The 16,387-nt window shown below is 43.7% G+C and overlaps 1 protein-coding gene across 5 annotated transcripts in view; it reads right to left on the bottom strand.

Moving 5' to 3' along the window:
* SRGAP1 (SLIT-ROBO Rho GTPase activating protein 1) overlaps nt 1-16,387 on the bottom strand; it is a 220,951-nt gene that overhangs the window by 10,946 nt on the left and 193,618 nt on the right. For all 5 annotated transcript variants that reach the window (XM_068276769.1, XM_068276772.1, XM_068276768.1 and 2 more), the window contains 2 exons: nt 12,552-12,631; nt 3,521-3,701 (listed from right to left, as the gene is read on the bottom strand). In XM_068276769.1, the coding sequence (XP_068132870.1) occupies nt 3,521-3,701; nt 12,552-12,631 (261 nt within the window). The remainder of the gene's footprint in view (nt 1-3,520; nt 3,702-12,551; nt 12,632-16,387) is intronic.

Genomic DNA, 16,387 nt, shown 5'->3' on the forward strand with positions numbered 1-16,387 from the left:
AGGTAGGCCCAGTAATACAAGTATGACATGGTCATAGGAAAGGAGCACACGATCATGTAAAATACACAAGGGAATGAAGGACCCCTCCAAAAGGCTTACACTCTAACGGGAGGGGTGATTGACACACTAGGTGGGGCTGTAGAAAAAGTATTCAGTAGACAGTTACTATGTGGTAGGGGTGGTTAGGCCATCTTGAAGAGGTGGGTTTTGAGGGCTTCCTTGAATGTGTTGAAGAAGGGGGCAAGTCTGATGGGTGGTGGAAGGGAGTTCCAGAGCGTGGGGCACAGCTCTTGAGAAATCCTACAGGTGTGCATGGGAGTGAGAAATGCACCGGGTAGTTAGGCAAAGGTCATTGGAGGACCGAAGGGGACGGTGGGGTGGAAAGATCAGGAGCTCAGTTTTGTCTAGATTAAGCTTCAGGAACCTAGCTGACATCCCGGAGCAAATTGCTAAAGAGGCATGAGGAGACCTTTTCCATGATGGTGGAGGAGAGATCAGGAGTATGGAGGTAAATGTGAATGCAATCGGCATAAAAGGTGGTATTTGAAGCCCAGGAAGGAGAAGAGTTTGCCAATTGAGGATGTGTAGTTTATTAAGGGTGAAGTCGTTGGCTGGGAGATAGAGGTTTGGGGTTGAGTAGTAATATAGGACTGCAATGATGGCTGGCAAGGGGATGGTAGAGGCGGACTGAATGGGCCTCAAAGGATGAGAAGTGCATGGATGGAGTTGGTGAGTGGACCCAGAAGGTGCAGGATGGTGAGAGGTGCAGACCAAGCCCTCCCCCCAGTACTGCTGTCAGGTCTGGGGGTGCAATTGTGGTATAGTCCCACATAAAGAGGGCAGCTACCGTGGTACAATCAGAAGGGCTGTACCATACCTCTATGAAGGCGAGGAATTTGGAGGGGAAGAGCTCATGGATGGATGTGAGCTTGGACAGACCTGACACTCCAAAGACCACAAGGGACAGGGAGAAAGTGCCTAGGAGTGGGATGGATGGGAATGAAGTTGGGCTGGGGAAGTGCGCTGGAGGAGTGTGATGGGGTTGGGAAGGGGGTAGGCAGGGGATTAGGGCTGAGAGGGGGGGGGGGGTCTAGGGATGGGAGGGTGGTGGGAGAAAGGAGGAGGACAAGTTGGAGAAGCAGGTGGAGGAAGAGCATGTGGCAATGGGGGGGGGGGGGGGGGGGGGGGGGCGCAAAGAGTGGGGAAGAAGATGGCTGGGGAAGGGTGGGACAGCCAGGGAGGTAGGGGGTAAAGAGTACATTACGTTGTGTGGGGGTGATATTGGCAGTGGTATGGACTGAGGTAGTTGAGCATTGTGGATAAGGCATGGATTAGGAGAGAGGAAGGAGGATTCTCACGGGCATAGTGTTCAGCAATGCAGGCGAGGTGAAAAGGTAGAGGAAGTTACCTGGTGTAAAGCTGAATTCTGCTGGATTGCTGGTGAATTCTGGTAAATTCGATGTTCCACCCTTAGGAAGCTGCCCTTTGAAAGTGAACCGACTTATAGGTCCTCCTTATATACACACAGGACCAGAGCATGTGTGTAATCAGGATGGCCTGGTCAGCTGACAGACAACTTGCAAATTAGCATTTGGGGTGGTCTCTAGTGTCACCTGCAAGTCAATCAAAGTTGTAGGTGTTACAGACTTTGTTTGAAATTACAGACAAGCCACCAGGAAATAAAGTGTGAAACAAACAAAAGCCAGAATTTCAATAGCAATTAGTAATAGCAATCTGTATATGTTACTCAGGTGCTAACAATATGGCAGAGGCAGATCAGGACAGCAAACATGGATCACATGCAATAGATGAAATAGATCATCACATACAAAGACATAGACATGGAGCGAGCACATTATGGCAACGTGTGTAACATTTTTATAAGTTTCACGGCCGCTCCTGCTCTCTTGAAAAAGCAAAAACTAGTGGGGTCCATTGAGGATTCCTCCGCCCATCCTTACCAGTACACCTTTGCCCTTGCCTCACCTTGAATATTCCACTTGGCTAAGTATCCTCTTCTCTATGCACTATTTTGCACACCTTTTAGGCTGCCCCTTTGGTTATACTGATGAGTATTTTGCATAGTGGTTTTTGTATGCATATTTATGTGATTGGATGCAATGTTTTGCATTTTTTTTATTTTTGATACTTTTGACACTCACAGTTTTACCCATGTTGGGCACTAGCACTTAAGCCGATTTTGCACATGCACTAGTATTACTGAACCCAGGTTCAATCACCCCATTATAGCTTATACTGAATAAAGATTGTTAATTAATATTTTTTCCAAATTTATATTCGAGTGGTGTCATTTTTCTGGGCTTCTGTTCTTTGCCATGTGATTTGTCCTCTTAGCCCTAGAACACTCAGTACCATGTTGTGTGCAGATAATTCTCTTATTGGTTTCATAGGTTTGATACATTTAACAGGAGCAAGGCTGCATACCCTGTTCTCTGTCGGTGATCAAGACTGTGCACAGCAGCTGCGGCCATGAGCATTCTGGTCATGGCCAGTTCAGAAACATTTGTAACCACACATGCCCTGGATACTCCCAGTCAAGGCCCCTGCACACAGACCTGGGGGAGGGGGCACTCACAAAGAGTGTGTGTAAGAACACAGAGCATGCACCCTTCAGGGAAGAAATATGGGGGGGGGGGGGGAGCTGCAAAATGGAAGGAAGGCTGAGAGTAACAAAGTTTATGGGGGCATGGAAGAAGCCCCAGGTAGGGCCACCTTTCAGCTTGGGCTGCATAAAGTCTCAATGCTTAAAAATGCAAATGCTAAGATCACTGAGTGTAACACTGCATAAGTACGGTACTTTTATTTTCCTTTTCCACTGGCAGCGATTAAATCCGACACTTGGATTGGACAGGATTTTGCTGCATTCCAGAAATCAGTGATAATCCCTGTGCCCCTGTAATAGTGTTGCCCCTTTTCCACTGCTGCGATTGTGAGTAAAGAGATTTTTACTTAAGCTCAATCAAACTGCCTGCTGCAGTTTTCCTGCAATTGCGAAGGTAGTATTCTATGGAAGTGCATGAAAAAAATTGCACAGCCATCGTCGTACTATTAGATTTTCCTGTAATATCCTTCTGCAGCAGGAAGCCCCATCCCCTCATCGTACAAAAATTGCAATCATGCTGTATGTACATAATGTAGATCACACAAAATATCACTCTGCAAGCCAAGGAATTCTTATTTAGAAAAAGCTGCAAATCATGATCAGAATTGTAGCGCAATTGTAAATTTGAATGCTATTTTACTGTAACTTCTTAGGGCATTTAATAATACACAGAACTGCGTGTGATAAAATGTGTGGTCATGTGATATAACGTGTGCCCATGTGTTTGGTGCATCTCATGCTAAATTTTCCACAATGTTGCATTGTAAAAACAGCACAAGGCAGTTGCATAAAAATTTTTGCACGTGCATCAGCCTCGCAGCAACATATATTAAAAATATTTGTCAACCATAAATGTGTGCCATAAATGTTCCTACTCATGCTGGCTTCATAACTTACATGTCCTGGACCACAATATACTGGTGGGGAACGAGACCATCTACTCCATTGTGTCTTCCCTCCCACCAGTCATCAGAAGCACGGTGGTACAAGAGAAGTGATGCACCCTTTTTGAAAGACAACTCTCGAGCCGACCTTCCAATGTAATCAAACTTGGCTATGGCTTCAATTGGCTCACACTCTGGAAAGACAATGTCACAGTTAGTATATGAAAGAGGAACATTCAAAATGTAAAGCCATGTGGTGATAAAGGTATCTCACTGTTCAAATACCTAAGAGTTTTTTGTATCGCGCATCCAAATCCCTTTAGCCATGCATGGCATGACTCATGCCGGGTCAGTGGAAACTGGTCATTATTATTAGAATACGGAGGCTACAGAATTCCCCTCTTCCAGTGGTGCCCTTAGCTTGAACAAGTGGTTTTCCACTGGGCATGCGCAAATTCACAAACCAAGCATGCCGAGTAAACGTGTACAAGCACTTTTTTACTGTGCAAGTACCTGAACTACACATGCCCAGTAAAAGGCAGTTCTTGCTCACGAATGACAGACCATGTGCTCAAGCACTCCCTTTTACTGGATGCACAGTTTATAAACTCACACGCCCAGTTCAAATACACTTATTCAAAGCCACGGGAGTTTCCAATGCGGGGGAAGGGGGGAAGGGTTGCTGGAACTGAGATGGGAGGGCACAATGGAGACCATGTGTAGGTCTAAATACTAGAAATAAGCTACAGGCAAACTGTATTCACTGTTCTCTATTGACACTGTATGGCTATACGCCATTTAATTTTGTCCTGTATTTTAACACTATGGCAACAGTGAACAATTTATACAGCAGACTACCATGAATTTTCAACTCTCATACTGTCACAGAACATTTATATTGTGCCTGGCAAACTCAAGGCTCCATAGCTGCAGCCACTTTAGACGCACTCCATGGGCTTCCAGGATTATTAGGTAGCCTTGCTCAAATTCTACATTAAAAGCAACAGCTTTGCCAGTACACTATACACCTGACACTCTATTACAAGGTCAGAAGTCTGCACAGAGCAGGAAGTAATAATTCCACAGAACCATCTGGATGCCAAAATTCTGTAATTTAACAAAGAGACCTACCCTACACAGGGACGAGGGAGCCTACTGATCTGTGGGAGTGCTGGGTATGTTTATGCCTCAGAGGGAGTAATCGGTCCCACTTCAATAGCAATCCTAAGCAGCTTAGCGAACACATGCAGAGATACAGGGAACAGATAGGCATGTCTGTATAATACAGCTTGTTACAATAACTGAAATGTATAAATATGACTGAATATTATTTGTTTCTTAGAGAAAGTATGGTTATAGGTCAGCAGACGTTTTAATTCTCAAATAAAAGCATTTTTCACACACTTCATCTGCAGACCTTTATTACCACTTACTGAAATGTACTTACTCTGCAATGTAACATAAAATGTACAACAGTCTGCAATACCAATCTAGTGCATGACTCAAACACTTTCATGTTGCACTTTCCTCTCTGTGAGTGGGCTGAGAGGCTGAGGAATCAAGGCAATAACACACAGCACTGCTTTGTGTACACACTAAACACCATTGTCCTCAGTAACAGTAAGCACATTCTGAGACTAGCAGACTTCAACTAAATCAGAGCCATGTTCCAGAAAATGCTTCTCCAGATGGTATCCAGTCAACCTCCTGTGTCCAGTTTATGTGAAGCAGACACTGCGGTGCCATTATATACAAGAGCGGTATGACAGTCCTACACCAATTCATAAAACACAGTAAACTGCTATCAAAATGCAACTTAAAGAGAATCTGTATTGTTAAAGCGCACAAAAGTAAACATACCAGTGCGTTAGGGGACATCTCCTATTCCCCTCTGTCACAATTTTGCAGCTCCCCGCCGCATTAAAAGTAGTCCAAAAAACGTTTTAAAAAGTTTATAAACAAACAAAATGGCCACCAAAACCAGAAGTAGGTTGATGTACAGTATGTCCACACATAGAAAATACATCCATACACAAGCAGGCTGTATACAGCCTTCCTTTTGAATCTCAAGAGATCATTTGTGTGTTTACCTTCTATCCCCTGCAGCTATCATCCACTGAAGAGTGACAGGCTGATTGTTTCTTCCTGCAGACAGCTCTGTGTCTGTAATTCCTCAGTATGTGACAGCCCAGCTCCTTCCACAGCCTAACAGAGGACGATTTAGCCAGCTTGTAAAAGGCAGCTTTCTTCTCTCATTGATGAGAGCAGAGAGGCTTCCTAAAATAAATAACACACAAGGGAGTGTGCATAGAGGGGGTCTGGAGGGGGGGGGGGCGTGCATAACAGATCAACAACACTGAAAGTTGGCACTTGGCAGCCTTCCAGACACAGGGCGACAAATCCGACAGGGGAAAGAGAAGTTGATTTATTACAGAGACGGATAGTAGAAAGTGCTGCAGTAAGCCAGAGCACATTAGAATAAGTTTAAGAACTTGTAGAATAGTAGAAAAAGGATGAATTTTTGTTACATAGTCTCTTTAAAAGACAACTGAAGCAATAGGGATATGGATTTCCTTTTAAGGCAGCAAAAAGTCTTGAACCGGTCCTGATCTGACAAGATAAACTGCATGCTTGTTTCTGGTGTTACTCAAGCACTACTGCAGCCAAATACATTAGCAGGGCTGCCAGGCGACTGGTATTGTTTAAATGGAAATACATATGGCTTCCTCCACATTCTTTTCTCTCTTCAGTTGTCCTTTAACCATACTGCATTAGGAGCCTGATTCATTAAGCTGCGCTGCTATAGCGACAACACAAGCTAAATACAAAGCCGTACGCTACATGTGGTTGTGCTGCTTAGCGCACACCTAAGTTACGCTCGCTTTCTTTAAAAGTATCGGCCGCTCCGGTCTCCTGTGGTGGAGATGTTAAGTAGCGCAGCTGCTACTAGTAAAGGATTTGCAGCTTAAACCTGATTGGTTTAATAGGCTGCCCGTCACGCAGACCATACTACTTCCAGTAGGCCCATCTGAACCACCATCGGGGCCAATAGCAGCACGTTAATAGATACCGGCGGCTCTGGATTGGGCAACGGTCCTGTCACTTGTTTGAATATAGGACCATTGCCCAATCCGAGTACTTTTAAAAAGAGCGAGTGTAAATTAGAAGCGCACGCTATGCAGCACAACCGCGCGTAGCGAGGAGCTGCTATAGTAGCACAGCTTAATGAATCAGGCTCTACAACTTTTAATGTTTACATACTATTTTATGAATCACACATTTCACAGGAGTCAAACAAAAAAAGAAATAATGGAGAATGTTCACAGTGCCCCATCTCTGCCCATGTGTCTGGCCAGGTGCAGCCTCCAAACTTACAACAGGCCATACACTGTTCAACTGCACTGAAACAATTCATTCTCAGCAGATTTGATCAATGTTTTTTTCTGTACATATCTAGTGATAACTTGTGACAGGTTTTGAAGGTCAGGTCAACTGAAAATGTGCTTAACAGGTAGGAAAATATTGATTTATTCGGCTTTAAATCAATGTTTAGTACTATACTGGGCAGTGCAAAAGGATGCAACAGACAGTTCAAACAACTTCGATTGGATTAGCATACAAATCTGATGAAAACTGCACAGCTCCTGGTGGTAGGACATAACTTCTGAACAACTGTTGCTCTAGATTGTAAACTAGATTGAAGCAAGAAGTTTTAAATCAGGATGATATCATTAATTGGCTAACTAAAAAGAATAAGAATAAGCAAGCTTTCGGCTTTGCAGCCTTCATCAGGCTTACAATCCTGTATGCTTGCAGGCTGATGGTACAGACAGCTTTATACATGCAACATCAAAAGGGGGTACATAGATTTTTTTCAAGCATAAATACATGTCATTAAGATGCCTTAAAGAGACTCCGTAACAAAAATTGCATCCTGTTTTTTATCATCCTACAAGTTCCAAAAGCTATTCTAATGTGTTCTGGCTTACTGCAGCACTTTGTACTATCACAGTCTCTGTAATAAATCAACTTATCTCTCTCTTGTCAGACTTGTCAGAGCTGTGTCTGGAAGGCTGCCAAGTTCTTCAGTGTTGTGGTTCTGCTATGAACTCCCCCTTCCAGGCCCCTCTATGCACACTGCCTGTGTGTTATTTAGATTAGAGCAGCTTCTCTCTTATCTTTTACAAGCTGGATAAATTGTCCTCTGAGCTGGCTGGGCTTTCACATAGTGAGGAATTACAGACAAGGGCAAAGCTGTTTGCAGGAAGAAAAGAGCAGCCTGAAACTTCAGTGCATGAGAGATGCAGGGGGAAAGAAACACACAAATGATCTCTTGAGATTCAAAAGGAAGGCTGTATACAGCCTGCTTGTGTATGGATGTATTTTCTATGTGTGGACATACTGTACATCAACCTACTTCCTGTTTTGGTGGCCATTTTGTTTGTTTATAAACAAACTTTTTAAAACTGTTTTTAACCACTTTTAATGCGGCGGGGAGCGGCGAAATTGTGACAGAGGGTAATAGGAGATGTTCCCTAACGCACTGGTATGTTTACTTTTGTGCGATTTTAACAATACAGATTCTCTTTAAACAATGTTCTAGCTTGGTAATAGGAGATGTCCCCTAACGCACTGGTATGTTTACTTTTGTGTGATTTTAACAATACAGATTCTCTTTAAGTGAAACAGAACATCTAAATGGGGTGGAAGGTTGTTAGCGGAGATAAGAATCCTTGTTTACACCATGCTACCAGACCTGGGAGTTGGATTGTCACAGGGGCATCGTAAATTCTGAGTTCACAAGTTTAGCTATATAGGCTGAGAAAGAGTTTGGCATTAAAGAGACACTGAAGCGAAAAAAAAATGATGATATTATGATTTGTATGTGTAGCACAGCTAATAAATAAAACATTAAGATCAGATACATCAGTGTAATTGTTTCCAGTACAGGAAGAGTTGAGAAACTCCAGTTGTTATCTCTATGGAAACAAGCCATTAAGCTCTCCGACTAAGCTAGTCGTGGAGAGGGCTGTTATCTGACTTTTATTATCTCAACTGTTCCTGGACTATTTACTTTTCCTCTGCTAGAGGAGAGGTCATTACTTCACAGACTGCTCTGAAAGACTAATTTTGAATGCTGAGTGTTGTGTAATCTGCACATATTATAGAATGATGCAATGTTAGAAAAAACACTATATACCTGAAAATAAAAGTATGAGAATATTTTCTTTGCTGCTAATCTTCTAGTAATTATTCATAGTACACAACCAATTCACTATATCATATTTTTTTTTTCGCTTCAGTGTCTCTTTAAATATCCTCAGCCTCATACCAATATAAAAAGGTTTTGTTCTTATTCAAGCCTTTATCCACTGCTTTGAACCAATTTATACATTTTGCTTCTGCTATTAATCGATCATTTGATGTTTTGAAGCCACCATTCAGGGCAGTGACACAAAGATCATACATGCTGTGTCCGTTGGAACGAAAGTGCGTAGCAACTGGGAGTTCAGATTTGGTATTGTTAATAATGTGCCTGTGTCCATTCATACGTTTGCGCAGAGTTTGTCCAGTTTCTCCCACGTACATAACATTGGGGCATTTAGCACACATGATCAGATATACCAGATTGGTGGATCCACAGGAAAATGTGCCCTGTACTCTGTACTCCTGTTGTGAACCTGGGATCATTAACCTGTCAGTGGAGTAAATGTGTCTTCAGGTCCCACATCTTTTTTGGCGGCAGGGTGATGTTCCCTTTTGTTGTGGTCTATTCAAAGAACTCCTGACAATCATCTGTTTCAGATTGTGTGGTTGCCGATATGGCAAGAGGGGAGGTTTAGGAAATATCTTCCTCAGTCTGTGATCCTTGTGCAAAATGGGATGAAGTTCCTTAGCAATCCTGCTTAAGATTTCCAGGTGTGGGTTGTAGGTGACAACCAAAGGGACACAATCCTATTTCTGGTTTTGCTTATATTTCAGGAGTTCAGTCCTGGGGATAATGTTGGCTTTCCTGATTTGCGCCTCAGTCATAGGAGGACGGTAACCTTGTTTAATGAAAGTGTTCTTAAAGTGATACAGGTGCTTGTCTCTGTCCATCCTGTCAGAACAAATCCGGTTGTACCTTATTGAAACACCCTCTAGGCCAGGAATGTCAAACCGGTCCTACGAGGGCCGAGATCCTCACACATTTTTGAAACGGCTCAAATAAATTGATGGGTCTGAATCAGGAAAGGTGTGATCCATCAGGTAGAACACATTCTTTTCTTTCTAAGTCCATCCTAAACACTGGCCTGGACCTGGCCCTCCAGGCCTGGAGTTCGACACATGTGCTCTAGTGTTTCATCAATATTTCATTAGTCCATATCTTGGTGGATTTTGGAATATAGCTACTACTGCTCTCCGCAAGAGCACCAAAAGTCATTAGTCATACACATCTGCTTGGTGGTATGAGACCACAATAGCCATAGGAAATCTATGCAAACAGATGCCCAGGAGTAGGCCAACAATCAGATGTAGGTCACAAATACACACAGCATTAGAAAAAAACACATTCCCTGCTATTTTTCTGCTGCATGCCCTACTAGAGAAATACGTTTTTTAATGGTGTATTTACTATACATAGAATATTTTCAAAAGTCTGAGACAACAGGTTTACCATTTAGCTAATGCAAATGTTATAGTATTGGTTACATACCTAAATCAAATCCAAATTAAAGTAAAAGGCACATGTCAATGTCTAAGACTTAGATTAAATCCATCTAGCCATTTTAATTGTTAGGGGTCATAAAGCTTAGCATGTACGGCCTTATTGTGAAATCTATGGTGTTGCCGATCAATACTGTGGTTTTCATGCTAGTGCAGCAAAATGAGAGAAATCAATAAGCAACAAACAGATAATTTGCTGACCCATGCAACTCTCGGAAAAACTATTCTAGAGCAAGTCATAGGAGAGGCCATAGTAGAGATACAGCACATTGGCCTTGTGGTGGTAATCTACTAAATGCAGTGACCTTTCTGAAAGCAATATCACTTTTGATGTATTAAAGGGGAAAAAAATCACCCCAGAGTTTTCTCTGCACAACTGGATTCAATAAATGTTTGTTGTTCTCTCAATATGATTAATGGGCTCATCGAATAAGGCTAGGTAAAGCATTTAGGGGCAGTTGTAAAGTGCAGAGACCTGCAGCTGGTCAGCACCTTGTGCATTACCTGAAATTTGGAGTGGGTTCAGGCTGCTTGCTATAGTTGAAGCTGTGTGTTGTTCCCATGTAGGTAGACCTGAAGAATTTTGTCACCTGGTATTCTGCCTTTTCACCAAACCCCCCCCCCCCATGGCCTACCCTCTACCCGGTGTAGAGAGCACACTGAGCATGCCAGCCATCTCCCGCATATGAATGACACACTTTGAAAGCAGTCCAACTTTCCCCACCCCTAAAATGGCAAATTTAGGTGCGATCACAGCCAGGAAATTTTGGCCACTGGCATAGGCACCCATGTTAGATTACACAATTACCGGCTACAGATGAAAATATTGGCACTGGGGGCACCCAAAAATATTGCGGGCGCCTGAGCACAAATGTGGCAGAGGAATTCCACTACTATGAAGCAGAACTCTTCAGGGACGGTGGTACTGTTCCCTGGGAGCAGTAGTGCACCATATAATAATGTCAACACTGTAGCTGAACTCCAGGCTTCTTAATTACCGGGCTGGCAGTGGGAAGGTTTATTTCCAGGCTTAGTGTTAGGAGTAGGTAGGGGGAGTTTAGCATTAGGAGTAAATAGTGGGTGGTTACTGTTTGTATTAGGTGGGTGGAGTAACTAGGCATAGATCAGAGAGGGTTAGTGGGAGAACTCGGGCCTCTATTGCATGTACAGAACACAAATTGGAAGCATGCAAATCCTCCCCACCTGTGCAGAACACACAACAGAAGAATGACAACTACCATATATGCACAGCACCAGAGGCAGACTGAGCAGTACTCTGACATGCTGGGGAGGACAGACAAGTAAACGTTCAGCAGCAGCCCCCATACACCCTCCTCCCCCCCCCCCCCCCAATTAGTGGATGTATCTTTATTGCAGCTATCCCACTGTTATCTATTCTTGTTTATTACTTGCCTCTTCCGATATTTACCACTGATAGCAGCTCTGGCTCTTGAATCTCCTGGCAGAGCCTCTGTGTCTGACAAAGCCTGGAGAGGCAGGGGGTGTGGCTGGCTGCAGAATACAGTCCGGACTGCATACAGAAGAGAGAGAGGAGGGGGAGGACTCGGAGCGACAGGCTGCAGCCATAGAGGATGTCACTGACTGTCAGCAGCCTGCAGCGTATCACCTCCCACTGCCTCCTTACATCTCCAACTGCCTGAAACGGCAGTCCGAAGCAGAGCTGCTGCGGATTGGGTCGGGCTGGCTGCCTGAAACGGCAGTCCGAAGCAGAGCTGCTGCGGATTGGGTCAGGCTGGCTGCACAGGCCCAGCAGAAGGTGCGGGGCCCTCTTCAGGTGCGGGGCCTGGGGCGATTGCCCCACTTGCCCCCCCCAAAGGCCGGCTCTGCACAGCACACACTCAAGCAAACACTGGACAAATACCAACACTCTCCACCTCTCTTCACCATGCAGAGCACATGCTGAAAGCATGCCAAACCTTTCCCCCATTTACAGATCACACATTGGTAGCATGTGACCCTTCTCTCCCTTATCCATAGCACATCATTCTTTCTGTGTCCAATGTTGTCAGTGCACAAATTAATATAAATGCACAAGTTCCATTCAGACATGTTCATGAATGATGCAATGAGGGCATACCGTATAGGTCTACAATTCATTGCATGGTGAAAGCAAGGTAGTGCTAATCACATCACAATGTACCCCTAATGCTCAGGTCCCTGGAATGCATGGTCACTGCTAGCCTGCAGGTCGAGACATGGGCCAATTAGTACTGCAAACCGTTATACTCTGAGCACAAACTTTCACTCAGTGGGTTTATATTGTTTGTGGCTCAAAATTAGCTAGACTGATTGGAGGCAACAAGATAAAAGCATACCGTCTTCGCTTGTGTGGGTTTCTGTGCCCCCATCGTGATCCACTTCATCTAAGGTTCCATGCTCACTGTATGGGCTGTCGCTGGAAACACAAGGACAAAAATAGACATATGAAATACATTACATAGCAATCTATAAATCAGCTGCCATGGCAAGTCAACTGTAACTAAAAGCACGAACGCAGCTCCTAAACCACAATAAAATATATCAGTATTTTTAATGACATACTAAATGGTTCTATTAATTTGAGAAATCTAGTAAACTGCATCTCATGTATTAAAGCCTCTCTCAATTCTAAATTTTTAATAAAGATCCCATCTTCCTCCCCATTAAATAATAATAGGAGAGTGTTTTAAAGTATCTGTAAATACCTCAGTTTTAGCATTTCCAATGCAGACTTGTGATTGCAGCTGCTTGTAGTCCTCCTACTGAAGGAGCAGTACCGTTGTGGTAGGAGAGGCGTGGCTTAACACCTCTCCCCTTCCCAGTTAGTATGCAGGAGCTGTGTGTGGCTGAGTAGTCACTCTACCCCCCTCTGGTTGGAGTTACTGTCATGTGATTGTGCTATTATAAATGCTATGATTAAGGATTTACAGACATTTTAAAACATTTATTCTTATGTTAAAAGGCTATTGGGAGGTGGAGAGAGAGAGAACATTAATAAAAGCCCTTCTCTGGGCTAAATTTTATAGTGTACCTGAGACGTCTCTTATGGGGATATTTATACTTACCTGGGGCTTCCTCCAGCCCCATGAGGTGCGTGGGCTCCCTCGCTGTCATCTCCGTTTTATTATTATCCCCTGCGGTAATTGGCCATTCAAGGCCAGTCGTGCGCATATGCAGGGTGCTTCCAGAAATGTGATTGAGGATGCGCTCGCCCAGGACCACGCAGGAACAGTGGTCATCGACTCGCTGAGTCGCCCAAACCGAAGGTAGGGTGCTGCAGGGGACCTGAGGATCGCACAGTGACAGCGCAGGCACAGGGAGCTGCAGGGGCCGACAGAAGCCTCAGGTAAGTTAAACTGGCTTTTTTTCAATTACTTTAGGATTCCTTTAAGCAGTTCCATTTACAGTTATACTGTATGAAAAAAAGGGGAGGGGTCATATACAAGAAAGCCCACGTACAGAATGTGCACAAGCCATAATACTCATGTTCTTATTACTGTAAATCAATTATATCACTGCTAAGAATGCATCTGCTGTAGTGACCTATACTGGTCCTTTCCATTTAGGAGTATAAATAAAAAGTGCTAGAATAAAAGGAGGGGTGGGGACAAATAGGTACAGAAAGAAACAGGAACACTATATAAAATACAGATTTACACATATTTGGAATAAATGGTGGGTTTAAAAACAGCTTTTAAAGAGGAGCTGTCAGCCATACTATCTTAGAAAAAAACACATATATAAAGTAGATAAATACTGTATTTTTTGGACTATAAGACTCGCTTTTTCTCCACCAAAAGTGGGGGGAAAAAAGTCTCTGCGTCTTATAGTCCAATTGCAGGGAGTTCCTGACTTGTGAACGCCTGCTAATACGAACCTCCAACCCACTGTAATGTTGGAGACTGCCTCTGCTGTGCCCAGGCAGAGGAGGACACAAGGGCACAAACGGAGGACACAGAGACACAAAGGGGCATAGAGAAGGACACAAGGAGGACAGAGGTGAACACATGGGGGGCACAGGAGGACACAAGGGGGACAAAAAAGGTAAAAGGGAACATGAGGTACAAAGTGGGCATAACCCACAAGATGCCCCTTTACCATGGATGCACCAGGTTTAGTAGATAATTTTTTCCCCCTGGTTTTTGTCCTCTAAACCTAGGTGTGGCTTATGGTCAGGAGCGTTTTATAGTCCGAAAAATACGGTACTTGCTCTACTTACATATGTATTGCACTGTCCACATTTTGGTTTTAGTGATTTCTCTACAGTAAAAAAAGCTAACAAAAAAAACATCCTTATGATTTTCCATTTTGTCTATGTCTATCTTGAAGCCAATCCTGACATAATTTCCTCCCATAGGGCCCTTTTCCACTAGCAGTCGCTAGCGTTCGCGCTGAACGCTAGCGATTGCTGAATCGCAATTCCGCCGTTTTCCCGACGTTTGCGGCCGCGATTTTGCTATGCTATGCACTGCATAGCAAAATCGCGGCAAAAGTCGCTCCGCGGCGCGATCACGATCAAGTAAAAAACGAATCGCGGTAGTGGAAATGACCTACCGCGATTCCTATGTTAAAAAGCAAACCGTAGCGATTGTAAAATCGCTAGCGGTTTGCGGTTTTGCGATTCAGCTAGCGCAAACGCGCTAGTGGAAAAGGGCCCTTAGGGCTGGAACCCACAAGAATGGTTTTGTGAGCATTTCTGGAGCGATTCAAAACGCTAGCGTTTTGCCAAAACGCTCAGCTAATGTTAATGGATGGGGCAACTTCCACTGGAGCGATTGTGCTTCCTGAAATCGCAAACGCAGAACATGCAGCATTTTTTGAGCGTTAGCGCTTCAATGTAAAGTATATAAACGCTGGCGTAATCGCTCATCAAAACCTGCAAGGAGCGATTTTGCTAGCGTTTTAAAGTTACTGCACACTAACAAAATTAAAATTAATTGAAAGGACCAATCAGACTTTAAAACGCTAATCGATACACAACCGCTGGCAAATTGATACACTTTTTAAAAACGCTCCCTAAAATGCTCATGAAATCACTTACAAACTGCTCATACAAAACGCTAGCTATTGCGATTAGCGATTGCGTTTTGCATGGGTTCCAGGCCTTACTCTGTCTGTGTATCATTGGCAGCCCCCTCCCAGTCTTCAGACACTCCCACCCAGCTCTGCAATAGAAAGTGCATTCAGAAATATTGGCCAATCAGAGAGAAACAGAGGGGTGGGAGGGGGAAACAGGAGGGAAAGAGGCTTCAGCCAATCAGTCAGCATTAAAGTGGATCCGAGGTGAACTTTTATTCATTGCATAATTGTGTTCCTTACACATAGTTTATACAGCATTCCTCAAGCCAAATATTTTTTTTGTTTTTTTAAATACTCTAATTCCATATAAACTAAACAAGCCTCACCCACAGCTTCTACAAAACACTCAGACCCATGTAGCAAGGGCTTATGGGAGCTCAGTCTGGGCAGGAGGAGGAGGTGGTTACTAGCCAGATATTTCAGGGGCAGAGGGGAGTGAATTTCCCACAGGCTGAGGGGTGCAGATACAGATTACCTGTATAATAATGACCAACAGAACATGGCCGCTCTCATTGTATCACAGGAATAAATCATCATAATCTATTGGAGCTGTTTGCAGCTAGATTTGCTGTGTAAACTATCTAAACTTTAGATAAGATATATAGACAAATTACTTGTTATAGTTAGTTTTTCATCTCGGATCTGCCTTAAGTCTGAGGGGAAAGTAAAGAAGAAAAGAAAACTCAGCATGCCCTGCAACTTCCTTTGTGTGGCAGATGTACCAAATAAAAGCTAGGGAAATACGGGGAAATATGTTTTATGGAGATGAAAAATAAGGGTGATTTTTAACTTTTGGATTGCCTGGGTAGCATCCTTATTACTGGTTTACCAGGTAAAAATAAAGAATTGATTTTTTATTTTATGCCCAACAGTTACTCTTTAAGCTCCTCCTTAGTAACTGGCGCTATTACACTGCGCTATAAAGCCGCATCTACACGCGTAGATGCGGCGGCGATGTTCCTTATCAATCGAGCCAACACGCGTAGATGCGGCTCGATTGATAAGATCCGACAGGACGATCTCCCCACCGCCGATTCCCTGCTCGCTCCCCGCAAGAGGACAATGGCAGGGAATCGAGCGGAAGATAAGCGGC

This window comes from Hyperolius riggenbachi, chromosome 3, assembly GCF_040937935.1.
Source record: "Hyperolius riggenbachi isolate aHypRig1 chromosome 3, aHypRig1.pri, whole genome shotgun sequence".
NCBI lineage: Eukaryota > Metazoa > Chordata > Amphibia > Anura > Hyperoliidae > Hyperolius > Hyperolius riggenbachi.